Here is a 25,618-nt window from a genome sequence, read left to right on the forward strand (position 1 = left end):
AGCCCTCCAAGGCCTCCTCCAACCTGCCCTCCAAGGCCTCCTCCAACCTGCCCTCCAAGGCCTCCTCCAACCTGCCCTCCAAGGCCTCCTCCAACTTGACCTCCAAGGCCTCCTCCAACCTGCCCTCCAAGACCCCCTCCAACCTGTCCTCCAACGTGACCTCCAAGGCCTCCTCCAACCTGACCTCCAACCAGCCCTCCAAGGCCTCCTCCAACCTCTCCTCCAAAGCCTCCTCCAACCTCTCCTCCAAAGCCCCCTCTCAACCAACCCCCTCCAACCAATCTAACCCTACCGCTCCCCATCTTTGGGGTGATGGAAGTCAACCCCCCCCTTGGGGGGGGGGGAGGGAGGAACACATCCCCTCCCCCACCCCCTCCCTCCTTACTTGTCCCTGCAGCCGTCCTTGCAGTCGCAGCCCACCAGGAACTCCCAGCTGGTGTTGATGTAGACTCCCTTGCCGGGGATCCTCTCCTTGCTGTAGGCCACCTGGGGGGGCGGGGTGCCGTCGATCTCGTTGACGCAGGAGAGGGGCACGTCCTCCCGGCCCTTGGTGATGTCGGCGATGTAGTAGAAGGGTTTGTAGGGCTGGAACTTGCGGTCCACCAGCACGTAGGGGTCCAGGCAGAACATCTCCAGGAAGAGGAAGTCGCAGTCGGTCTCGAAGAGGTAGCGCTCGATCTCCGGCATGCTGCGCAGGCACAGCCCGCAGGGGGTCTTGTAGAGGACGTGGAAGCCCAGCTTGCGGTTGAGGCGGCGCCGCGCCGTCATGCGGCGGAAGTCGTAGAGCAGGGGGATCAGCAGGGGGTTGCGGCTGCGGTACTGCTGCGCCCGCAGCGGCCGCACCCGCGCCAGGCAGCTGTAGCTGCAGACGTGCGGCAGGTAGAAGAGCTTCTCCAGCGGGGCGCGGTAGGAGGGCTCCGTGGGCACCCGGTCCAGCATGCCCTGGAAGGGAGGAGGAGGAGGAGGGGCGGCGCAGCTCAGGGGGAGGCTGCTGGGGAGAGGGGGAGGACAGAGAGGGGAGAGGGGGAGGACAGAGAGGGGAGAGGGGGTTGGTGAGCCAAGCGAAGAGCCGCCAGGGTCCCTCTCGACGCGACCTGGGAACCCTCAGGGTCCCTCCCAACACAACCTGGGAACCCTCACGGTCCCTCCCAACCAGACCTGGGAGCCCTCAGGCTCCCTCCCAAGCCAGCCTGGGAGCCCTCCCAACACGACCTGGGAGCCCTCAGGGTCCCTCCCAACACAACCTGGGAACCCTCCCAACCTGACCTGGGAACCTCCAGGCTCCCTCCCAACACAACCTGGGAGCCCTCAGGGTCCCTCCCAAGCCAAGCTAACAGCCTCCAGGGTCCCTCCCAACCCAACCTGGGAACCCTCCCAACACGACCTGGGAGCCTCCAGGCTCCCTCCCAACACGACCTGGGAGCCCTCAGGGTCCCTCCCAACCCAGACCTGGGAGCCCTCCCAACCCGACCTGGGAGCCTCCAGGCTCCCTCCCAACACAACCTGGGAACCCTCAGGCTCCCCCCCAAGCCAAGCTAAGAGCCTTCAGGCTCCCTCCCAACCCAACTGGTGAATCTTCCAGGTCCCTTCCAACCTAATCTATGACTCCTTAAGCTCCCTCCCAGCCCAACCTGGGACCCTCCAAGCTCCCTCCCAGCCCAACCTGGGACCCTCCAGGCTCCTCCCAGCCCAAGCTGGGACCCCCTCAGGCTTCCTCCCAGCCCAAGCTGGGACCCCCTCAGGCTTCCTCCCAGCCCAACCTGGGACCCCCTCAGGCTTCCTCCCAGCCCAACCTGGGACCCCCTCAGGCTTCCTCCCAGCCCAACCTGGGACCCTCCAAGCTCCCTCCCAGCCCAGCCTGGGACCCCTCAGGCTCCCTCCCAACCCAGACCTGGGACCCCTCAGGCTCCCTCCCAGCCCAGGGCCAGTTCCATGTCTCTGGGAGGCAGGAAGGGGGAGGCCAAGGCCTGGCCAAGCCGGCACCGAACCGCAGCAGCCCCAAATCTCCCCCAGCCCCTTCGGGAGCGCCCCAGGAGCCGCTGGAGTCGTGGAGCCCCAGAACGCTTTGGGTTGGAAGGGTGCTGCAAGGCCACCCAGCTGCAAGGCCACCCAGCTGCAAGGCCACCCAGCTGCAAGGGCTGTGGCAGGGCAGGCAGGGGGAGGAGGGCAGCTGTGGCTCACCGCTGCTGCTGCTGGCCCAGGCCGGCCCTGGCCGGGGGCAGAGGGTCGCTGGGCACCGGCGGCGAGGGCGAGGACTGCCCGGAGCAGCCCGAGCCGGGGCGGAAGGAGGTGCTCTTCTTGGCCACCTGCTTCCTGGCCTGGGCTAGCTGGCTCTCAGAGCACCTGCAGGCAGCAAGGGGGCAGCCCAACAGCTGCCATTTAGACAAAGGGGAAGGCAAACAGCAGAGTCGAGTCCCCCACCCCCACCCCCCGACCCCAGACATCGTCCTCAGGGCTCCCCGCGCCCAGCTGCAGCTGAGCGGAGGGCTGGGGTTTGGCCTCCCCCCCCCAGACCAGCAGCAGGGCTCCCCCCAAGGGAAACTGAGCAGCTTTGGGGCTCCCCCCCTGCCCCAGACAAGTAAACAAAGGTCAAAAGCAGCAGCAGGGCTCCCCCCAAGGGAAACTGAGCAGGTTTGGGGTTCCCTCACCCCTAACAAAGGTCAAAAGCAGCAGCAGGGCTCCCCTCAAGGGAAACTGAGCAGCTTTGGGGTTCCCCCCACCCCTAACAAAGGCACAAAGCCCCAGCAGGGCTCCCCCAAGGGAAGCTAAGCAGGGTTGGGGTTCCCCCACCCCAAACTAAGGCAAAAGCAGCAGCAGGGCTCCCCCAAGGGAAACTGAGCAGCTTTGGGGTTCCCCCCACCCCTAACAAAGGCACAAAGCCCCAGCAGGGCTCCCCCAAGGGAAGCTAAGCAGGTTTGGGGTTCCCTCACCCCTAACAAAGGTGAAAAGCAGCAGCAGGGCTCCCCCCAAGGGAAGCTAAGCAGGTTTGGGGTTCCCTCACCCCTAACAAAGGTCAAAAGCAGCAGCAGAGCTCCCCCCAAGGGAAGCTAAGCAGGTTTGGGGTTCCCTCACCCCTAACAAAGGTCAAAAGCAGCAGCAGGGCTCCCCCCAAGGGAAACTGAGCAGGTTTGGGGTTCCCTCACCCCTAACAAAGGTCAAAAGCAGCAGCAGGGCTCCCCCCAAGGGAAACTGAGCAGGTTTGGGGTTCCCCCACCCCTAACAAAGGTGAAAAGCAGCAGCAGGGCTCCCCCCAGGCAAGTGGAACCAAGCAGGTTTGGTTTGTTCTCTCCCCACCCCCAACCAAGGGTAAAATTCAGCTCATTTCTGCCTCCTCCTCCTGCTGCTGCTGCTGCTGCAGAGGCCCTGAGGCAAGCCCCAGCCACGTGCCAGGGCTGGGTGACATTGAGAAATGAGTCCTGAGGTCTGGGAGGTGAAGCAAGGAGGGGAGAGGGAGGGGAAGGAGGGGAGAAGGAGCACAGGGCATGGCCAAAGCTGGACAGAGAAGCCCATGGGGAAAGCCCTGCAAGAGCAGCAGCAAGAGGTGCCAGAGGCTCAGGCAGGGCAGCTGCAGGGAGGAGCAGCCAAGGACAGGCAACTCTTGGCCCTGCTGAGTGCCAGGAGGAGATTGTGCAAGGGAGTGGAGCAACAGCACCCAGGGGAGGGCTCCAAGGGGCTCCCAAAGGCCTCAGGAGAGGTGGCAGGGCCCTAGAAGGCAGCCCCCTGACCCTCTGAGCAGACAAGAGCAGAGCTCTGCCATCAGCTCAGCAGCAAAACAGCCCCAAGCAGGCCACTGCCTCCCCCCAGCCCTGAGAGGGAGAGGAGAGGGAAGGCAGCAGGGCAGGAGGGGGAGGAGGAGAGGGAAGGCAGCAGGGCAGGAGGGGGAGGAGGAGAGGGAAGGCAGCAGGGCAGGAGGGGGAGGAGGAGAGGGAAGGCAGCAGGGCAGGAGGAGGAGAGGGAAGGCAGCAGGGCAGGGGAGGAGGAGAGGGAAGGCAGCAGGGCAGGAGGGGGAGGAGGAGAGGGAAGGCAGCAGGGCAGGAGGGGAGGAGGAGGAGAGGGAAGGCAGCAGGGCAGGAGGGGGAGGAGGAGAGGGAAGGCAGCAGGGCAGGGAGGGAGGAGGAGGAGAGGGAAGGCAGCAGGGCAGGGAGGGAGGAGGAGGAGAGGGAAGGCAGCAAAAGGGAGGCACAAAAAGCTTCCTAACAACAGGCAGGGAAGAATCAGGGAGGGCTGAGAGCTGCTCCCTGGCACCAGGGCAGATCCTTGGGAGTGCAGCTAGAGAGGGAGGAGAGCCAGGGCCTTGCTCAAACACAGCACCAGAGAGGGGAAACCATTCTCCCAGCTTCAATCAGCTCAACCCAAAGGGTTCTGAAGCCAGGAGGGTGCCCCTGGGCCAGTGGGGCCAGGGTGGGGGTGGGCTGAGGCCTGGCAGCAGCTGAGCAGGGAAGGGGCTGCAGGGGCTGCCTCCTGCTGGCTCTGCCAGCCACAGCCTGCAGCCAAAGCTGCAGTGGGGAGAGGAGGAGAAGGGCTTCTGGTGACCACTCTGAGGGCTGGCAAGGGGCCCAGGAGAGCTCTGCAGCTGCTGGGTTGCCAACAGCCAGCTTCAGGTTGTGTCACTGCCTCTCCTGCCTACCCCACCCACAGCTCAGGGGCTGGCAGGGCTCAGGCTGCCCTCATGGCAAGGTTCAGGCTGCCCTCATGTGGTAAGGCTCAGGGTGCCCTCCTGGCAAGGTTCAGGATGCATTTGTGTGTGGCTGGCAGGGCCCAGGGTGCCCTGGTGGCAAGGCTCAAGGTGTCCTCATGGCAGGGCTCAAGGTGCCCTGGGGGCTGGCAGGGCTCAGGGTGCCCTGGTGGCAAGGCTCAAGGTGTCCTCATGGCAGGGCTCAGGGTGCCCTGGGGGCTGGCAGGGCTCAGGGTGCCCTGGAGGAAGGCTCAAGGTGCCCTGGGGGCTGGCAAAGCTCAGGGTGCCCTGGGGGCAAGGCTCAATGTGTCCTCATGGCAGGGCTCAGGGTGCCCTGGGGGCTGGCAGGGCCCAGGGTGCCCTGGGGGCTGCTCCTGCTCAGCATGGCACTGCAGGGGCACTGCCAAGGCAGCCCCCAGGGGCTGGGGCTGAGCAGCAGGGCCTGGGCTGGGGCTGAGCAGCAGGGCCTGGGCTGGGGCTGAGCAGCAGGGCCTGGGCTGGGGCTGAGCAGCAGGGCCTGGGCTGGGGCTGGGGCTCCCCAGCAGGGCCTGGGGCTGAGCCATGGGGGTCTCTGAGCAGGTCAGTCCCAGAGGAGGGGCACAAGGCAGCCAGGGCCCAGAGCCTGGATCATGCCACAGCAGCAATTCAGATTCAGGGGAGGCAGCAAAAGCTTCTGACTTGGGAAGGGCAAAGCTCTGAGTCCTCAGCAAAGACCTCTGGGCCTGGGGAGGGGGTTGGGGGGGGGAGGTGTGTGCAGGGCTCTCTCAGCTCTCCCACCCCCACTGTTGCCCCCTAGAAGCATGGCTGGAAGCAGGAGGGGGAAGCAGGAGGCCTGCACCTGAGGCTTCCTCTAGGACAGAAGAGGTGAGGCAGGAGGAGGAGGAGGCAGTGGAGGAAGCAGAGCAGTGGCTCAGAGGTACTTACTCCATCTCTGCAGGCTGGGGAGGAGGGTCCTGGGCAGCCTGGGGGGGCTGCAGCTGCTCTGAGGGTTTGTACTGGGTCCCAGCTCCAGTCAGGTCCTGAGTGTACTGCACCACAGGCCCTTTGCTCCTGACAGCACCTGGGGGGCAGAGAGCAAAGCATCAGCAGGGAAGGTCTCTGTCATGGAACCCTGGAATGGGCTGGGTTGGAAGGGACCCTTCAAGACCATCTCATTGCAACCCCCCATGGGCAGGACCCCTCCCCCCAGCCCAGGCTGCTCCAGGCCTCATCCAAGCCCTGTGGAGGAGGCAGCCACAGCCTCCCTGGGCAGCCTGGGCCAGGGGCTCTCCTCCCTGGTGCTAAAGAGCTTCTTCCTCAGAGCCACTCTAACCCTGCCAACACTTGCAGGCTTGGAGCCCCCCTGGGCAGCCTAGGCCAGGCCCTCCCCATCCAGCCCCCCTGGGCAGCCTGGGCCAAGTTCTCCCCAGCCCCCCTGGGCAGCCTGGGCCAGGCCCTCCCCATCCAGCCCCCCCTGGGCAGCCTGGGCCAGGCCCTCCCCATCCAGCCCCCCCTGGGCAGCCTGGGCCAGGCCCTCCCCATCCAGGCCCCCCTGGGCAGCCTGGGCCAGGCCCTCCCCATCCAGCCCCCCCTGGGCAGCCTGGGCCAGGCCCTCCCCATCCAGCCCCCCCTGGGCAGCCTGGGCCAGGCCCTCCCCATCCAGCCCCCCCTGGGCAGCCTGGGCCAGGCCCTCCCCATCCAGCCCCCCCTGGGCAGCCTGGGCCAGGCCCTCCCCAGCCTCCCTCTCAAGGCTTTCCTCCTCCTCTCCACTCTCCATCTCCTCTCCCCCAGCTCCAAGCCATTGTCCCCTGGCCTGGCACTCCCAGCTCCTGTCCCAAGTCCCTCCCCAGCTCTCCTGGAGCCTCTTCAGCTGCTCTGAGGTCTCCCTGGAGCCTTCTCCAGCCTGCACAGCCCCAGCTCCCTCAGCCACAGCCTCCCTGGGCAGCCTCTTGCAGGGAAGCCAAGTTTGCAGCAGCAGCCACAAACCACTGCCTGAGGCTCCCCCAGAGCAGCTCAGCAGCAGCCTGTGGAGGCAAGCAGCAGGCCAGGGGCTGAGCTGTGCCTCACAACCAATCCCCCAACGGCTTCTGCCCCCTCCCCACATCCCCTGCCTGCTTTGGGGCCTCTTAATGGCAGCAGAGAGGAGGCTCTGCCAAACAGACAACCCCAGGAGACTCAAACCACAGCCAGACCCAAACCACAGCCCCAGCAGACCCAAACCACAACCCCAGCAGACCCAAACCACGACCAAACCAGAGCTAAGCCACAACCAGAACCAAAGCCAAGGCCAAAGCCAAAGCTAAACCCTAAACCAAAGCTAAAGCTAAACCCTAACCCAAGCCAGAACCAAGCCCACAGCCAGAACCAAAGCCAAACCCTAAACCAAGCCAGAACCAAACCCTAAACCAAACCAGAACCAAACCCAAACCAGAACCAAACCCTACACCAAACCAGAACCAAAGGCCAAAGCCAGAACCAAACCCTACACCAAACCAGAACCAGCCCCAAAGCCAGAACCAGCTCCAAAGCCTAAACCAAGCCAAAACCAGCCCCAAAGCCAGAACCAAACCCTAAACCAAACCAGAACCAGCCCCAAAGCCAAAACCAGCTCCAAAGCCAGAACCAAACCCTAAACCAAACCAGAACCAGCCCCAAAGCCAGAACCAGCTCCAAAGCCAGAACCAGCCCCAAAGCCAGAACCAAACCCTAAACCAAAGCCAGAACCAAACCCTAAACCAAACCAGAACCAGCCCCAAAGCCAAAACCAGCTCCAAAGCCTAAACCAAACCAGAACCAGCCCCAAAGCCAGAACCAGCTCCAAAGCCAGAACCAAACCCTAAACCAAAGCCAGAACCAGCTCCAAACCCTAAACCAAAGCAGAACCAGCCCCAAAGCCAGAACCAGCTCCAAAGCCAGAACCAAACCCTAAACCAAAGCCAGAACCAGCCCCAAAGCCAGAACCAAACCCTAAACCAAACCAGAACCAGCCCCAAAGCCAGAACCAGCTCCAAAGCCAGAACCAAACCCTAAACCAAACCAGAACCAGCCCCAAAGCCAGAACCAGCTCCAAAGCCAGAACCAGCCCCAAAGCCAGAACCAAACCCTAAACCAAAGCCAGAACCAAACCCTAAACCAAACCAGAACCAGCCCCAAAGCCAAAACCAGCTCCAAAGCCTAAACCAAACCAGAACCAGCCCCAAAGCCAGAACCAGCTCCAAAGCCAGAACCAAACCCTAAACCAAAGCCAGAACCAGCTCCAAACCCTAAACCAAAGCAGAACCAGCCCCAAAGCCAGAACCAGCTCCAAAGCCAGAACCAAACCCTAAACCAAAGCCAGAACCAGCCCCAAAGCCAGAACCAAACCCTAAACCAAACCAGAACCAGCTCCAAAGCCAGAACCAAACCCTAAACCAAAGCCAGAACCAAAGCCTAAACCAAAGCCAGAACCAGCTCCAAAGCCAGAACCAAAGCCAGAACCAGCTCCAAAGCCTAAACCAAAGCCAGAACCAGCTCCAAAGCCAGAACCAAACCCTAAACCAAAGCCAGAACCAGCTCCAAACCCTAAACCAAAGCCAGAACCAGCTCCAAAGCCAGAACCAAACCCTAAACCAAAGCCAGAACCAGCCCCAAAGCCAGAACCAAACCCTAAACCAAAGCCAGAACCAGCCCCAAAGCCAGAACCAAACCCTAAACCAAAGCCAGAACCAGCTCCAAAGCCTAAACCAAAGCAGAACCAGCTCCAAAGCCAGAACCAAAGCCTAAACCAAAGTCAGAACCAGCCCCAAAGCCAGAACCAAAGCCTAAACCAAAGCCAGAACCAGCCCCAAAGCCAGAACCAAACCCTAAACCAAAGCCAGAACCAGCTCCAAAGCCTAAACCAAAGCAGAACCAGCCCCAAATCCAGAACCAAACCCTAAACCAAACCAGAACCAGCCCCAAATCCAGAACCAAACCCTAAACCAAAGCCAGAACCAGCCCCAAAGCCAGAACCAAACCCTAAACCAAACCCAGAACCAGCTCCAAAGCCTAAACCAAACCCGAACCAGCCCCAAAGCCAGAACCAAAGCCTAAACCAAAGTCAGAACCAGCCCCAACCCCTCCCCAGAGCCAAGGCCCCCCAGGGGCTGCAGCAGAGCCACCCACCGACGTTGGGCCGGGTCCTGGCCTGCCCACTCTGCTTCTTCTCCTGGGTGGAGGCCGTGGAGGTCTTCATGCTGAACATGGGCTCCAGGCGCGTGGAGCCGCGGTAGATCCACTCGCAGCGTTTGTCGTCCTGCAGGGGGGAGGCAGCGCTCACACAGCCCCCACACAGCCCCCACACTGCCCCCAGCCCCCACACAGCCCCCACACTGCCCCCACCCAGCCCCCAGCACCCCCTGCCAGCCAGCAGGGAGCACAGGCAGATGAGGAGGGAGGCAAAAGCAGCCTGGGCTGCAGCCAGAGCAGGGTGGGCAGCAGGGCAAGGGAAGGGATTCTGCCCCTGGGCTCTGCTCAGCCCTCAGCTCCCAGCCTGCCTCCAGCTCTGCTGCCCCCAGCAGCAGGACTCAGAGCTGAGGAGGGAGGCCACAAGGCTGAGCCCAAGGCTGGCAGCAGCTGGCAGAGCTGAGGACTTCACCATCTGAAGGGCCAAGGCTCAGCAGATGTGAGGAGAGGCTGAGGGGGCTGGGCTGGAGCCCCCTGCCCTGCTCAGCCCTCAGCTCCCAGCCTGCCTCCAGCTCTGGGCCCCAGCAGCAGGAGCAGGACTCAGAGCTGCTGCAGGGAGGCCACAAGGAGCAGCCCAGGGCTGGAGCAGCTCTGCTGGGGCCCAGCCTGAGGCAGCTGGGGGGGAGAAGGCTCCAGGGGGAGCTCAGAGCTGCCCCCAGGGCCTGAAGGGATCCTGCAGGGAGGCTGCAGAGAGACTTCTGCTGAGGGGCTCTGAGCCAGGCCCAGGGGAAGGCTTTGGAGCTGAGGCAGAGCAGGCTTGGAGTGGAGCTGAGCAAGAAGCTCCTCAGGGCCAGGCTGGGGAGAGCCTGGCACAGGCTGCCCAGGGGGGCTGGGGCTGGGCCAGGACCAGGCTGGATGAGGCCCTGAGCAGCCTGGGCTGGGGGGAGCTGGTCCCTGGGCAGGGCAGGGGCTTGGAGCTGGCTGAGCTCTGAGCTCCCTTCCAACCTGAGCCCTGCTGTGACTCAAGGCAAACATTGACCTGGAGGCTCTTGGATGAGCACAGAGCCAGGAGAGGACAACCAAAGGCAGCAGCCTCTGGTGCTGGGCAGCACTGAGCCACCAAGGCCAGCAAGAGGCCTGGCCCCAAGACCCTAACCCTCAAATCCAGCTCCATCCTCAGCCCAAGAAGTGACTCAAGGCACAGGTGGAGAAAGCAGAGCCCCTCAGGAGCCCCTCAGGAGCCTGGCAGGATCTGGGTTCCCCTCCTGCTTCCCCAAGCAGCCCCATGGATGCCAACCTCCAGAGAGGCTCCAGGCCAGAAGAGCTGCAGCTGAGGGATTCAGATTCTCACTCAGCCACCACTGCAAAGCTTCAGCTGTGAAGCACTTGGGAAGCTTTGGGCATGCAAGGAAGAGTCTGACACCAAACCAGGGCAGAAATGGGGCTGGGGGCTCCACATCCAGCACCTCCTTGCTGCCAGCAGCAACCAAGCTGCACTTGAGGTGTGAAGCACTTGGGAAGCTTTGGGCATTCAGAGTCTGAACACCAAGCCAGGGCAGAAATGGGGCTGGGGGCTCCACACCCAGCACCTCCTTGCTGCCAGCAGCAACCAAGCTGCACTTCAGCTGTGAAATGCTTTGGGCATTCAGAGTCTGACACCAAGCCAGGGCAGAAACTGGGCTGGGGGCTCCACACCCAGCACCTCCTTGCTCTTGCTCCTGCCCCAGGTCCCAGCTGCCAGCAGCAACCAAGCTGCACTTCAGCTGTGAAGCACTTGGGAAGCTTTGAGCATTCAGAGTCTGACACCAAGCCAGGGCAGAAACTGGGCTGGGGGCTTCCACACCCAGCACCTCCCTGCTCTTGCTCCTGCCCCAGGTCCCAGCTGCCAGCAGCAACCAAGCTGCACTTGAGGTGTGAAGCACTTGGGAAGCTTTGGGCAGAGTCTGAACACCAAGCCAGGGCAGAAACTGGGGCTGGGGGCTTCCACACCCAGCACCTCCCTGCTCTTGCTCCTGCCCCAGTCCCAGCAGCAACCAAGCTGCACTTCAGCTGTGAAGCACTTGGGAAGCTTTGGGCATGCAAGGAAGAGTCTGAACACCAAGCTAGGGCAGAACTGGGGCTGGGGGCTCCCACATCCACTCCTTGCTGCCAGCAGCAACCAAGCTGCACTTCAGCTGTGAAGCACTTGGGAAGCTTTGGGCATGCAAGGAAGAGTCTGACACCAAACCAGGGCAGAAATGGGGCTGGGGGCTTCCACACCCAGCACCTCCCTGCTCTTGCTCCTGCCCCAGTCCCAGCAGCAACCAAGCTGCACTTCAGCTGTGAAGCACTTGGGAAGCTTTGAGCATTCAGAGTCTGAACACCAAGCCAGGGCAGAAATGGGGCTGGGGGCTCCACACCCAGCACCTCCTTGCTGCCAGCAGCAACCAAGCTGCACTTCAGCTGTGAAATGCTTTGGGCATTCAGAGTCTGACCACCAAGCCAGGGCAGAACTGGGGCTGGGGGCTCCACATCCACTCCTTGCTGCCAGCAGCAACCAAGCTGCACTTCAGCTGGGAAGCACTTGGGAAGCTTTGGGCATGCAAGGAAGAGTCTGAACACCAAGCTAGGGCAGAACTGGGACTGGGGGCTCCCACATCCACTCCTTGCTGCCAGCAGCAAGCAAATTGGACTCCACCAGCTCCACCTCCTGCCCTCCCCAGGCTCAAGTTCCTTCCTTCTTTAACGGGGGGGGAGGCAATTCTCCTACCATGAAGAGGATCTTGACCAGGCTGCCATCCACTTCTTCCACCCTGGACTTCCACCAGGTGCCTTCCCACTCAGTCTTGATCAGCTGCCCAGCCTTGAGCAGCACCATGGGCCTGTTGGGGTAGGCTGTGATGTACTCCTCGATGAAGTCGCGGCAGGAGACGTCCTCGATGTCCTCCCAGGCCTTCTTCACTGGGGAGGGGGCAGAAAAAGAGAGAGGGATGGCAGAGGGGGAAGAGGGGCAGGAAGAGCCTGACAAAAAGGGAGGTGGTGGAAGCCTCAGCCCTAGAGGTTTGGAAGGCCAAGCTGGAGGTGGCTCTGAGCATCCTGCTGCGGTGCGAGGGCTCCGGGCCCAGGGCAGGGCTGGGAGGGAGCTCAGGGCTCAGCCAGTTCCAACCTCCCTGCCCAGGGCAGGGCTGGGAGGGAGCTCAGGGCTCAGCCAGTTCCAACCTCCCTGCCCAGGGCAGGGCTGGGAGGGAGCTCAAGGCTCAGCCAGTTCCAACCTCCCTGCCCAGGGCAGGGCTGGGAGGGAGCTCAGGGCTCAGCCAGTTCCAACCTCCCTGCCCAGGGCAGGGCTGGGAGGGAGCTCAGGGCTCAGCCAGTTCCAACCTCCCTGCCCAGGGCAGGGCTGGGAGGGAGCTCAGGGCTCAGCCAGTTCCAACCTCCCTGCCCATGGCCAGGGGGAGGCCACCAAGAGGAGCAGAGGCTGCTGAGCCTCTCCTGGGGGGACAGGCTGGGAGGGTTGGGGCTGCTCAGGTCCAGGGAGATCTCAGAGCAGCCTCCCAGGGCCTGAAGGAGCTCCAGGAGAGCTGGGGAGCGGCTGGGGCCAAGGGCTGGGGGTGCCAGGCCCAGGGACAGTGGCTTGGAGCTGGGAGAGAGGAGATGGAGAGTGGAGAGGAGGAGGAAAGCCTTGAGAGGGTGGCTGGGGAGAGCCTGGCACAGGCTGCCCAGGGAGGCTGTGGCTGCCTCCTGCCTGGGGGTGCTCAGGGCCAGGCTGGATGAGGCCCTGAGCAGCCTGGGCTGTGGGGAGGGGTCCCTGGGCATGGGCAGGGGGCTTGGAGCTGGCTGAGCTCTGAGCTCCCTCCCAGCCCTGACAGAGAACCTTCCCTGCTGCTCCAAAAGGGAGCCCAGAGCAGCTCTCCAGCAGCAATCCTGAGCAGGTGGAGCTCTGGCAGCAGAGCATCCAGAGCTGTGCTGAGGCAGCCAAGAGTCACAGCAGCCTCACCCTGCCCCCAGGAGACCTCTGCTGCATCAATGGGTTGGGCTGGAAGGGAGCTCAGAGCTCAGCCAGCTCCAAGCCCCTGCCCCAGGCAGGGACCCCTCCCCACAGCCCAGCTTGGCCTCATCCAGCCTGGTCCTGAGCACCTCCAGGCCACAGCCTCCCTGGGCAGCCTGTGCCAGGCTCTCCCCAGCCTCCCTCTCAAGGCTTTCTTCCTCCTCTCCACTCTCAATCTCCTCTCTCCCAGCTCCAAGCCACTGTCCCTGGGCCTGGCACCCCCAGCCCTTGGCCCAGGTCCCTCCCCAGCTCTCCTGGAGCTCCTTCAGGCACTGGAACTGCTCTGAGGTCTCCCTGGAGCCTTCTCCTCTCCAGGCTGCACAGCCCCAACCCCCCCAGCCTGTCCCCCTCACCAGGGGGAGGCTCTGCAGCCTCTGCTCCTCTTGGAGGCCTCCTCTGCAAGGCTGCAGAGCCCCAGCTGGAGCTCCCCTGCTGGAAAGACCTCTTCAGGCCACATCCAGCTCAGATTCCTCCCTGCTCACCCTGGTGGCCTCCTCTCCCTTCCCATGAGTCCCTCCCCAGCCCTCCTGCAGCCCCTGGCAGGCAGCTCTGAGCTCTCCCTGCAGCCTCCTCCAGGCTGCACAGCCCCAACCCCCCCCAGCCTGTCCCTCACAGGGGAGATCCTGCAGCCTCTGCTCATCTTGGTGGCCTCCTCTGGCCCCTGCTCAGCAGCTCCAGGTCCTCCTTGTGCTGGGGGCCCCAGGAGTGGCTGCAGTGGTGCAGAGGAGGTCAGAGCAGAGGGGCAGAATCCTCTCCCTGTGCTGCTGGTCACACTCTGGGCAGGGCACTGAAGGGGAGCAGCAGGCTGTGAGCTGCCTCTTGAGCCCAGGCTCTTTTCCCAGCCCCAAAGGGCCCTGCAGGGGGAGGAGGCAGGAGGGGGAGGATCACTCACAGGGCCTGCAGACAGGGTACAGCTCCCACTCCTTCACGTAGGAGGCGTAGCCATCGTCGAAGAAGATCAGGAACCTGCAGAGGAGCAGAGCTGGAGGCTGCAGGCAGGGCTGCAGCTGCAGGCAGGGGCTGGATGCAGCCCCCACAGCCCCTGCTGCAAGTGCAGCAGCCCTCCTCTGCCTCCTGCCCAAGGCCTGTGGGGTTGGAGCAGTGCAGGAGCTGCTGAGCTCTGCCCCCTGGGCTCCCTTCAGAGCAGCTCTGCCCCAGCCTCAAGCTTGCCCTCTGCCCCCAGCACCACTTCTGGTGGCTCCCAAAGGCTTCCCAACCCAGCCAGGGCCTCCTCCCTCAGCTCCAGATTCCCTCACAGGCAGCTCCAAGGAAAGAGCCCCTGGGAGCCTTTGGGCCAAAGCAGCAGCAGCAGAGGCTGCACAGCTGGGCCTTGACCACAGGGAGGGCCCCAGGGGCCACCTCTGGGGCTCCGCCTGCAGACAGAGCCAGGGGAGAGCCCTGTGGAGAGGAGCAGGAGAGCCAGGAGGCTGGGAACAGCTCCTGCTGGGCACAGGCAGGGGCTGGAGCCTCCTCCTCCACAAAGCCACTTCCCAAAGGCTCCTGCCCCCCTGCCTGTGGGAGCTCCTCTGGGCAGCCCTGCTCTGGCAGGAGGGTTGGAGCTGGTCCCTTCCATCCCCTGCCCTTGGGTGAGTCTGTGAGCAGGGCTGCAGGACCTGCGGCCTGGCTGCACTTGGGGCCCAGCAGCCCGGCCTGGCCTGGCCTCCCTCGGGGCCCTGCGGCCTTGGCCTGGCCTCCCTCGGGGCCCCGGGGCCTTGGCCTGGCCTCCCCCGGGGCCCCCCGGTCTTGGCCTGGCCTCCCCCGGCCTTGGCCTGGCCTCCCTCGGGGCCCCCCGGCCTTGGCCTGGCCTCCCCCGGGGCCCCCCAGCCTTGGCCTGGCCTCCCTCAGGGTCCTGCAGCCTTGGCCTGGCCTCCCCCGGGGCCCTGCGGCCTCGGCCTGGCCTCCCCCGGGGCCCCGCGGCCTCGGCCTGGCCTCCCCCGGGGCCCCGGGGCCTTGGCCTGGCCTCCCCCGGGGCCCCGGGGCCTTGGCCTGGCCTCCCCCGGGGCCCCGCGGCCTTGGCCTGGCCTCCCCCGGGGCCCTGCAGCCTCGGCCTGGCCTCCCCCGGGGCCCCGCGGCCTTGGCCTGGCCTCCCCCGGGGCCTCCCCGGCCTTGGCCTGGCCTCCCCCGGGGCCTTGGTCTGGCCTCCCTCGGGGCCCTGCGGCCAAGCCCAGAGCCAGGCTGGGGGAGGAGAGGACGGAGAGCAGCCTGCAGGGGAAGGGCCTGGAGGAGTTGGTTGGTGACAAACTGCCCAGGAGGCAGCAGCAGGACTCAGCCCTTGGCCTTGTTGAGCCTCACCCCAGGGAGCTCTGCCCTGGCTCCAGCCTGGCCCAGAGCCCTCTGCAGAGCCTCCAACCCCCCCAGCAGCTCAGCTCCCCCCCAGCCCAGGGCCCTCTGCAGACCCCCTGGGGGTGCAGCTCAGTTCCCCCCCAGCCCAGGGCCCTCTGCAGACCCCCTGGGGGTGCAGCTCAGCTCCCCCCCAGCCCAGGGCCCTCTGCAGACCCCCTGGGGGTGCAGCTCAGCTCCCCCCCAGCCCAGGGCCCTCTGCAGACCCCCTGGGGGTGCAGCTCAGCTCCCCCCCAGCCCAGGGCCCTCTGCAGACCCCCTGGGGGTGCAGCTCAGCTCCCTCCCAGCCCAGGGCTCTCTGCAGACCCCCTGGGGGTGCAGCTCAGCTCCCTCCCAGCCCCAGGGCCCTCTGCAGACTCCCTGGGGGTGCAGCTCAGCTCCCCCCCAGCCCAGGGCCCTCTGCAGACCCCCTGGGGGTGCAGCTCAGCTCCCCCCCAGCCCAGGGCTCTCTGCAGACCCCCTGGGGGTGCAGCTCAGCTCCCAGAGGACACAAACTGAGAGAGAGAGAGGCTGAGGAGCAGGGGGGGGGGGGTCGGGAGGGGGCTACCTGTCCTTGTTCTTGACGTTGGGGGTCTCAGCCACGATGCCAGCATAGAGCCACACCTGGTTCCTGTCCTTGTACTTGGCCACCACCCTGCTGCCCACGTGGTGCCTGTCGGGCAGGGGGTGGTAGTCGTAGGCAATGTGGTTGCCAGACAGCAAACTCTTCCCCTTGTTGTCAAACTTCACCTTGTACTTCCTGGCAGCCCCTGCAAGACAGTGCAAGAGAGCTCCCAGCCTGCTGCCCTGGGGAAGGGAGCCCTGGAGCTCCCCTCCTGCCCTCCCCCCCTGCCCCAGCAGCCTCCCCCCAGCTGTGCCCAGCAGCAGCACAGTGCCCAGGGGGGGCTGGGAGCAAAGTGCCCACCCAGGAGCCCAGCCCTGAGCTGCCTGCAAAGGCCTCCTGCAGGAGCAGAGCTTTGGCTCCAGCACAGCCCAGCAGGGAGGGGAGGGAAGGGACCCCTGGAGCTCCCCTCCCCTGCCCCAGCTGCTGGGCACCACCCTGGGTCCTGTGCTCAGGGCTGAGCCCCCCCTGGCACCAGCTGGGCCATGGGGCAGGGGAGGCTGAAGGGAAAGCTGCTGGCTGCTGGCTCCTGCCCTGAGGGCCAGCACCCAATGGCCACAGCACCTCCCCAGCCCCAGCCTGGGACCTGCTGGAGATCATCTCCTGCACCCCCCCAGCCCCAGCAGCCTCCCCCCAGCTGTGCCCAGCAGCAGCACAGTGCCCAGGGGGGGTTGGAAGCTCTGCACAACCTCTCTGGGCTCAGCCTGCTCCAGGCCTCCAGCAGCCTCCCCCCAAGCAACTTCCTCCTCCTGCCCAGCTCCAACCTCCTGCCCTCCACTCTCTGCCCCCTGCCCCTTGGCCTGGCCCTGGGCACCACTCAGCAGCTGCCAGCCCCAGCCCCTTGCCCCCCCCAGCCCCTGCAGCTCTTGCTCAGCACTCAGCAGCTGCCCTCTGGGGCTGCTCTCCTCCAGCCTCTCAGCCCCAGGCAGCTCTCAGCCTCTGCTGCTCCCACAGCTGCTCCAGGCCCCCCCAGCAGCTTCCCAGCCCCCCCTGGAGCCTCCCCAGCAGCTTCCCAGCCCCCCCTGGAGCCTCCCCAGCAGCTCCCAGGCCCTCTGCAGCTGGGCAGGGGGAGCCCAGCCCTGGCCCCAGCCCTCCAGAGGTGTCCTCAGCAGGGCAGAGCAGAGGGGCAGCAGAACCTCCCTTGCCCTGCTGCCCACACTGCTGCCTGCCCCCAGCACAGCCTTGGGGGCTGCTTGGCCATGGGGGCTCCTGGCTGGCTCCTGGGGCTCCCTTTTTAGCCTCCAGCCTTCCCAGGTCCTTCTCCAGCCTCTTTCACTTCCAAGGTGAATCCTTCCCAGCCTCAGCTGTGCCTCCCCAAGCCCTGCAGGCTCTCTCCCAGAGGGCAGGGAAGGTTTCTGCCCCCTCACACCCAAGCAGCTTCTCCTCAGCCTGGGATGGATCCTCCTGGGCTCCACTTTGTGCCCCCCTGCCCCTTGGGCAGCACTCAGAAGAGCCTGGCCCCATCCCCCTTGCCCCCTGCCCTTTTGCTCTGGGAGCCCAGGCTCATACCCTGGCCCCCTGCAGAGCCTCCCAGCAGGGACCTGGGGGAGCTCAGGCAGCCTGGTGGGAGAGGTCCCTCCATGGCTGCTGGCCCCCAGCCCCCTCCCCAGCTCAGGCCCAGAGCCCCAGGCCCAGGGCACGGCACCTACCCACGGTCTGGATGGCAATGAGGGTCCCCTTGTGCCAGGTCTTGGTTCTCTTCTTGCCCAGGATCCTCATGCCCAGGTTCAGGTCTCCATCCTTGCTGAGCTCACTGCCAGCTGCTGCAGAGCCCAGGGGCTGGGCAGGGCCAGGAGCCTCCTGAGGGGGCTGTGAGGCTGAGCCCAGGGCCAGGAGAGAGGCTGAGTCAGGGCTGGCCCCAGAGCCTCCCTGCCTGCTGCAGGCCCCTGCAGGAGCTTCTGCTGCACCCAAGCTGAAGGCTTCCCCTCCCCCCAGCCCAGCCTCAGCACCCCAAGGTCTGCAGGGGGGACAACAACCCCCAGGGAGGGCAAAGCCTCTGTGGTGCTGTGCAACCTGCACCACCTTGCAAGGGCCTTCAGGGAAAGGAGGAATCTGAGCTGGATGTGGCCTGAAGAGGTCTTCCCAGCAGGGGAGCTCCAGCTGGGGCTCTGCAGCCTGCAGAGGAGGCCTCCAAGAGGAGCAGAGGCTGCAGAGCCTCCCCCTGGGGGGCACAGCCTGGGGGGGTTGGGGCTGTGCAGCTCCAGGGAGACCTCAGAGCAGCCTCCCAGGGCCTGAAGGAGCTCCAGGAGAGCTGGGGAGGGACTGGGGCCAAGGGCTGGGGGTGGTGGGGCAAGGAGTGATGGCTCTGAGCTGGGAGAGAGGAGATGGAGAGGGGAGAGGAGGAGGAAAGCCTTGAGAGGGAGGCTGGGGAGAGCCTGGCACAGGCTGCCCAGGGAGGCTGTGGCCTGGAGGTGCTCAGGACCAGGCTGGATGAGGCCAAGCTGGGCTGGGGGGAGGGGTCCCTGGGCATGGGCAGGGGGCTGGGAGCTGGCTGAGCTCTGAGCTCCCTTCCAGCCAAAGCCATCCCAGGACTGTGGAGCAGAGGAGGTGGCAAACCAGGCAGGCCCAAGGGGGGCCTGGAGCAGGCTGCCAGAGAGGCTGTGGCCCTGGGTGCCCCTGCCCTGGGTGCCCTGCCCTGGGTGCCCTGCCCTGGGTGCCCCTGCCCTGGGTGCTCTGCCCTGGGTGCCCCTGCCCTGGGTGCCCCTGCCCTGGGTGCCCTGCCCTGGGTGCCCCTGCCCTGGGTGGCACTGCCCTGGCTGCCCCTGCCCTGGCTGCCCCTGCCCTGGCTGCCCCTGCCCTGGGTGCTCTGCCCTGGCTGCCCCTCTGGTTGCCCTGCCCTGGCTGCCCCTGCTCTGGGTGCTCTGCCCTGGGTGCCCTGCCCTGGGTGCCCCTCTGGGTGCCCTGCCCTGGCTGCCCCTGCCCTGGCTGCCCTGCCCTGGGTGCCCCTGCCCTGGCTGCTCTGCCCTGGGTGCCCCTGCCCTGGCTGCTCTGCCCTGGGTGCCCCTGCCCTGGGTGCCCTGCCCTGGGTGCCCCTGGGTGCCCTGCCCTGGGTGCCCTGCCCTGGGTGCCCTGCCCTGGGTGCTCTTCCCTAGGTGCCCCTGCCCTGGGTGCCCCTGCCCTGGGTGCTCTTCCCTAGGTGCCCCTGCCCTGGGTGCCCCTGCCATGGGTGCCCCTGGGTGCCCCTGCCCTGGGTGCTCTTCCCTAGGTGCCCCTGCCCTGGGTGCCCCTGGGTGCCCTGCCCTAGGTGGCCCTGGGTGCTCTACCCTGGGTGCCCCTGCCCTGGGTGCCCCTGGGTGCCCCTGCCCTGGGTGCCCCTGGGTGCTCTACCCTGGGTGCCCTGCCCTGGCAGGGGGAAGGTTTGGCCTGGATGATCTCCAGAGCTCCCTTCCAGCCTCTCCCTCCCCCTGTGGCTCCAGGAGGGCCACAGGGAGGGGAGGCAACCCCGGGGTGGGGGTGGGGGCTCTGACCTCTCTGTGCCTCTTGGCCATTTGCCTTCTTGGTGACAGCATCCATGAACTTCTGCACATCCTGGGCAGACCTCCTCATAGCAGCCATGGCCTCCCTCAGCTGCAGGAGGAGGAAGAGGAGGAGGAAGAGAAGAGCTTTAGGCTGCCCTGAAGCCTCCCAGGCAGAGCTGAGCCTCAGCAGCAGGCTGCAGCCAGGGCTGCCCTCACTCACCAGGTTCTGATCCTTGCTGACCTTGGGGTTGCTGCTGGCTGTGGGGCAGGAGGGGGACAGAAAGTGGCTTTGAGACTCCCTGCTAGGGGAGAGCTGAAGCAGGAGGGGGGCAGAGAGAAGCCTCCCCTCAGGAGCCTGCTCTGGGCCTGCCAGGAAACCCAACTCCAGCACTGGCAGCTGGGAAGCTCCAGGCCCTGGCTGCCCATGGAGCTGCCCCTCCCCCCCTCAGGAGCTGCTCCCCCCCCATCCCCAGGAGCTGTCACCCCCCTAGGAGCTGCTCCCTCCCCACACACCAGGAGCTGCCCCCACCCCCACAGGAGCTGCTCCCCCCACAGCTGCCCCCTCCCCAGGAGCTGCAGCCCAGGAGCTGCCCCCTCCCCCCACCCCAAGGAGCTGCTCCCCCCCCTAAGGAGCTGCCCCCCCCCCTCAGGAGCTGCTCCTCCCCCCCCCCAGGAGCTGCCCCCCCCCCCCCTCAGGAGCTGCTCCTCCCCCCTCCCCCCAGGAGCTCTTCCCCCCAGAAGCTGCCCCCCTCTGGAAACTCACCCCCAGAAACTGCCCCCCCCCCCAGGACCTGCTCCCCCCCCCCAGGAGCTGCCCCCCCCCCCCCCAGGAACTGCTCCCCCCACCCCCAGACACTGCTCCCCCCCCAGGAGCTGCCCCGCCCCCCCCCCAGGAGCTGCCCCCCCCCTCAGGAGCTGCTCCTCCCCCCCCCAGGAGCTGCCCCCTGCCTTCAGGAGCTGCTCCTCCCCCCCTCCCCCCCCCCCCCCAGGAGCTGTCCCCCCTCCCCCCAGGAGCTCTTCCCCCCAGAATCTGCCCCCCCCCCGGAAACTCACCCCCAGAAACTGCCCCCCCCCCAGGACCTGCTCCCTCCCCCCCTCAGGAGCTGCCCCCCCCACCCAGGAGCTGCTCCCCCCACCCCCAGACACTGCTCCCCCCTCAGGAGCTGCCCCCCCCACCCAGGAGCTGCTCCCCCCACCCCCAGACACTGCTCCCCCCCCCAGGAGCTGCTCCCTCTCCCCAGCCCAACCTGGCTGAAGGCCACCCCTCCCCCCACCTCCCCCTCTCTGACCCCTCTGCCCCCCCAGGCCTGCCCCTGGGGGCTGTGTGCTGCAGGGGGATACTCAGCTGTGCCTCCAGCCTGGCTCCAGGCTCAGGACCTCCTCCTCCTCCTCCTCCTCATCCGGGATCTCGATGACCTCCATGGCCCTGGCAGCGGAGTCCTCATCCTCGGAGCTGCTGTCCCTGTACTGCAGCCCCAGCCTGGAGTAGAGATCCTTCACCAGCAGCTCACACTTGTCAATGGCCCTGGGGGGCAGGGGGAGAGCAGGCTGAGCCCAGCTGAGCCCAGCAAGGTCACAGAGCCCAGGGTGGGAGGAAGGGACCCCTGCAGACCCTCCAGCCCAAGCCCCCTGCCAGAGCAGCAGCACAGAGCCCAGCACAGGGCCCCCAGGAGCACAGCCAGGGGGGGCTGCAAAGGCTGCAGGGAAGGAGACTCCAAAGCCTCCCTGGGCAGCCTGGGCCAGGCCTCTGGGACCCCCCCTGGGCAGCCTGGGCCAGGCTCTCTGGGACCCCCCCTGGGCAGCCTGGGCCAGGCTCTCTGGGACCCCCCCTGGGCAGCCTGGGCCAGGCTCTCTGGGACCCCCCTGGGCAACAACTTCTTCCTCACAGCCAAGCTGAGTCTCCTCTCCTCCCCCTTGGATCCATTCCCCCCACTTGGATCCATTCAGCTGAGGGGGGGGAGCCAGCAGCCCCCAGCTGAGGGGGGGGCCGGCAGGACCCCCAGCACCAGCCCCCCAGCTGAGAGGGGGGGCAAGACCCCCAGCAGCCCCCATCTGTCCACCCCACCCCCCCAGGAGCTGCTGCAGGACCCCAACCCTGACAGGGTGAGGGAAGAGCCTTCAGCCAAAGCCTAAACCCCCCTGGGGGTTGGGGGGGACACACACTTTGCCTCCCTCCCTCCAGCCCCTCCCTCAGAGGAGCTGCTGCAGCCCAGGGGGGTGTGCAGGGGGGACAGGAGGGGGCAGCCCCCCCAGAGGACCCCCCCCCCAGGGGCTGTGCCCCCTCCCCAGGGGCTGCCCCCACCTGGAGGCGTCGTCGAAGAGGCGATCGACCTTGGCCACCTCCTCCTCCTTCTGCCTGAGGCTGAGCTCCAGCTGCTGCAGCTGCTGCCTCCTCTGCCTCACGCCCTCAAACTTCTCCAGCTCCTGGTCGATGATCTCCTGCAGCTCCTCCATGGAGATCCCCAGCTCCTCTGTCACCTCCTGCTGCAGCTCCTGCACCTCCCGGGAGGCCATGGCCGCCTGGCGCCCCCCAGCGGCGGCGCCGCCCCGGGGCTGGGAGGGGAAAGCTCTCTGCGGGGGGGGAGGCAGCAGCCACACAGGAGGTAAAGCTTGGAGCCAAGAGGCCTCCCAAGGAGCACTGAGGCTCCCCTGAGGCTCTGCATGGACCTGACCTTCCCCTCCCCCCACCCCAATGCTCTGAAGCTTCCCCTCCCCACTCCCCTCCCCCCTCCGCTCCTCCCTGCCCTCCTCTCCCCCCCTGCCCCGCAGAGGGTTCCCAACCCCCTGCCCCAGGCCAGCAGGGAAGCCACACGGAGACCTCCCCAGCTGCCCCCCAGCAGAGATCTTCCCCTCCCCCTCCTCCCCCTCGTGGTGTCCAAGGAGCCCCCAGCCCCGAGGGCAGCCCTGGAGCCTCCCTCCGGCCAGGCCCCCAGCCCCAACCTCCCCCTTGGAGCTGAGCCTGCAGAGAGCCCCTCCAGGACTGCCCCAGCTGCCAGCCTGCCCCTGGTCCCTCCCCCCAGACCCCTGCTCCCTGCCCCCCACTCAGACACCTACCCCCTGCCCCCCAGCCCCACGCTGCCCTCCCCCAGCTCCCCAGCCCCACGCTGCCCTCCCCCAGCTCCCCAGCCCCACGCTGCCCTCCCCCAGCTCCCCTGCCCCGCGCTGCCCTCCCCCAGCTCCCCTGCCCCCCAGCCCCACACTGCCCCCCAGCCCCACGCTGCCCTCCCCTGCCCCACAGCCTCACATTCCCCTCCCCAATTCCTCTGCCTCTCACACCCTTCCCCAACTCCCCTCTACCCCCCAGCCCCCCTCATCGCCGCTGTGCCCACCCAAGAGCTCCCAGTCCTCCTCCGCCCCCCCCTGCCCCACAGCCCTCTCCTCGCCTCGGCGTCCTCCCTCCCTCCCTCCCTCCCTGCCCGGCTCCTCCCGGACCCCCCCTGCGCCTCCCCAGCCTGGCGCACAGCCCTGCCCCCCCGGGGGGCTCCCTCCCCGCACTCACCGCGGCCGGGGGGCGCAGGAGGAGAACGGAGACGGCAGCGGCGGCGGCGGCGGCGGCGCAGGGGGCGGGGAAGGCCGCAAACCGGAAGCTGCTCGATGTCACTTCCGGCAGAAGCTCCGCCCACCCCCGGCGGCGGAGGAGGCGCGGGGCGGCGCTGCGCATGCGCCGAGGGGGCGGTGCCGGCGGCGCTTAAAGGGGCAGCGCTCGGCAGGAGGCGCAGTGCTGCCCCCTAGCGGGGGCGGCTGGAAAGGGCATGGGAAAGGGCTCTGGGGGGCAGCAGGTAAGGCCCTGAGGGGGTGCTGGGAGCCCCAGAGCTGTTGGGGGGTCAGGGGAGGGTGGGTGGGGGCTGGGGGTGCTGGTGGCTCGGAGGTGATGGGGTCTGGGGGCCACCAAGGGGCCTGGGGTCCTGAGGGGATGGATAGGGCTGGGGAGGTGCTGGAAACCCCTGGAGCTGTTGGGGGGTCAGGGGAGGATGGGTGGGGGCTGGGGGTGCTGGTGGCTCGGAGGTGATGGGGTCTGGGGGGGCACCAAGGGGTCTGGGTCCTGAGGGGGTGCTGGGAGGCCCCAGAGCTGTTGGGGGGTCTGGGGAGGATGGGTGGGGGCTGGGGGTGCTGGTGGCTCGGAGGTGATGGGGTCTGGGGGCCACCAAGGGGCCTGGGGTCCTGAGGGGATGGATAGGGCTGGGGAGGTGCTGGAAACCCCTGGAGCTGTTGGGGGGTCAGGGGAGGATGGGTGGGGGCTGGGGGTGCTGGTGGCTCGGAGGTGATGGGGTCTGGGGGGGCACCAGGGGGGCACCAAGGGGCCTGGGGTCCTGAGGGGCCAGGGGGGCCCTGAGGGGGTGGGTAGGGCTGGGGGGGTGCTGGGAGCCCCAGAGCTGTTGGGGGGTCCCCGGGGGGCTGGCAGCTGTGAGGTGGTTGGGGGCTGGCAGGGGCCTGGGGGGCAAGGGGGAGCTCTGAGGGTGCTGAGGGGGCTCTGGGGAGGGTGCTGGGGGCGCTCTGAGGGTCCTGGGGAGATCTAGAGGTGGCAATGGGAAGCTCTAAGGGTCCTGGGGGGGGGTCTGGGGAGGGTGCTGGGGGGGTACTGGGAGGTGGCTGGGGAGGGGGCTGGTGGGGTCCTGGAGGGGTGCTGAGAAGGGGGCTGGGGGGGCTCTGGAGAGGGCCCTGGGGAAGGCTCCTGGGGGGCTCTGGGGAGGGCCCTGGGGGGCTCTGGGGGGGGCTCTGGGGAGGCTCCTGGGGGGCTCTGGGGAGGCTCCTGGGGGGCTCTGGGGAGGGCCCTGGGGAAGGCTCCTGGGGAGCTCTGGGGAGGGCCCTGGGGGGCTCTGGGGAGGGCCCTGGGGAAGGCTCCTGGGGGGCTCTGGGGGGGGCCCTGGGGAAGGCTCCTGGGGGGCTCTGGGGGGGGCCCTGGGGAGGCTCCTGGGGGGGGCTCTGGGGAGGCTCCTGGGGGGCTCTGGGGAGGGCCCTGGGGAAGGCTCCTGGGGAGCTCTGGGGGGGGCCCTGGGGAGGCTCCTGGGGGGGGCTCTGGGGAGGCTCCTGGGGGGCTCTGGGGAGGGCCCTGGGGAAGGCTCCTGGGGGGCTCTGGGGGGGGCTCTGGGGAGGCTCCTGGGGGCTCTGGGGGGCCTCTGGGGAGGCTCCTGGGGGGCTCTGGGGGGGGCTCTGGGGAGGCTCCTGGGGGCTCTGGGGGGGCCTCTGGGGAGGCTCCTGGGGGGCTCTGGGAAGGCTCCTGGGGGGCTCTGGGAAGGGCCCTGGGGGGGGTGGCTCTGGGGAGGCTCCTGGGGGGCCCTGGGGAGGGCCCTGGGGAGGCTCCTGGGGAGCTCTGGGGAGGGCCTGGGGAGGGCCCTGGGAGGGGCCCTGGGGAGGCTCCTGGGGGTCTCTGGGGAGGGCCCTGGGGGGGGCTCTGGGGAGGGCCCTGGGGGGCTCTGGGGAGGGCCTGGGGAGGCTCCTGGGGGTCTCTGGGGAGGCTCCTGGGGGGCTCTGGGAAGGCTTCTGGGGAAGGCTCCTGGGGGGCTCTGGGGAGGGCCCTGGCGGGGGTGGCTCTGGGGAGGCTCCTGGGGGGCTCTGGGGAGGCTCCTGGGGGGCTCTGGGGAGGGCCTGGGGAGGGCCCTGGGAGGGGCCCTGGGGAGGCTCCTGGGGGGCTCTGGAGAGGCTCCTGGGGGGCTCTGGGGAGGGCCTGGGGAGGCTCCTGGGGGGCTCTGGGGAGGCTCCTGGGGGGCTCTGGGGAGGGCCCTGGGGAAGGCTCCTGGGGGGCCCTGGGGAAGGCTCCTGGGGGGCTCTGGGGAGGCTCCTGGGGAAGGCTCCTGGGGGGCCCTGGGGAAGGCTCCTGGGGGGCTCTGGGGAGGGCCCTGGGGGGGGTGGCTCTGGGGAGGCTCCTGGGGGGCTCTGGGGAGGGCCTGGGGAGGGCCCTGGGGGGCTCTGGGGGGGGCCCTGGGGGGCTCTGGGAAGGGCCTGGGGAGGCTCCTGGGGGGCTCTGGGTGCTGTGCAGGCCCCGGGGGCTGTGCCGTGCCGGGGGGGGGGGTTGTGATGCCCTGCAGCCAGCTGGGGGGGGCCGAGGGGGGGGGTTGGGTGTCTGGGGGGGCTGGGCTGGGGGCTGCCCATGCTGGGGACCCCACCCCCACCCCCCCAGCTCTCAGGGGATCTGCTCCTCCTCCCAGGTGGAGGTGGGGATGGCACTGTAGGGGTCCACGATGAGCCTGAGGCAGCGAACCAGCATGGCCAGGAGGAAGAGGAAGGTCAGCACCACGAAGGCCATGGCCAGGCCCTTGTCCACATCCACTGCTGGCACCTCGGGGGGGCTCTCCATGGGGCCCCCCCCCAGCACCCAGCTGCTGGCTTGGGGAGGGGGCAGAGGTGGGTGGCAGAGGCAGGAGCTGAGCTGCTGGGGCTGAGGGTCCCAAAGGAGGAGA

General features: G+C 67.3%; 1 protein-coding gene across 1 annotated transcript; it reads right to left on the bottom strand.

The window, feature by feature from the left end:
- Window positions 1-381: 381 nt before the first annotated feature.
- Window positions 382-25,515, bottom strand: SETDB1 (SET domain bifurcated histone lysine methyltransferase 1). Its single transcript, XM_054179579.1, has 15 exons — window positions 25,386-25,515; window positions 22,720-22,907; window positions 21,699-21,791; window positions 21,523-21,572; window positions 20,567-20,745; window positions 19,441-19,478; window positions 19,230-19,329; window positions 17,412-17,579; window positions 15,709-15,910; window positions 13,714-13,787; window positions 11,524-11,737; window positions 8,798-8,946; window positions 5,600-5,735; window positions 2,182-2,343; window positions 382-988 (listed from the first exon to the last, which is right to left on the bottom strand). The coding sequence occupies exons 1-15, from the start codon at window positions 25,513-25,515 to the stop codon at window positions 382-384; spliced, it is 2,490 nt and encodes an 829-aa protein (XP_054035554.1).
- Window positions 25,516-25,618: the final 103 nt, after the last annotated feature.

This window comes from Dryobates pubescens, unplaced genomic scaffold, assembly GCF_014839835.1.
Source record: "Dryobates pubescens isolate bDryPub1 unplaced genomic scaffold, bDryPub1.pri scaffold_91_arrow_ctg1, whole genome shotgun sequence".
In the NCBI taxonomy this organism is placed as follows: Eukaryota; Metazoa; Chordata; class Aves; order Piciformes; family Picidae; genus Dryobates; species Dryobates pubescens.

Excerpts from the sequence above, each read along its gene's own strand:
- SETDB1 (XM_054179579.1), bottom strand. The coding sequence starts at position 25,515 with ATGGAGAGCCCCCCCGAGGTGCCAGCAGTGGATGTGGACAAGGGCCTG. Across the intron at positions 20,746-21,522 it reads CTCTTCGACGACGCCTCCAG|GGCCATTGACAAGTGTGAGC; the intron begins GTGGGGGCAGCC and ends CCTGCCCCCCAG. Across the intron at positions 19,479-20,566 it reads GGAGCCAGGCTGGAGGCACA|CCAGCAGCAACCCCAAGGTC; the intron begins GCTGAGTATCCC and ends CCTGCCCCACAG.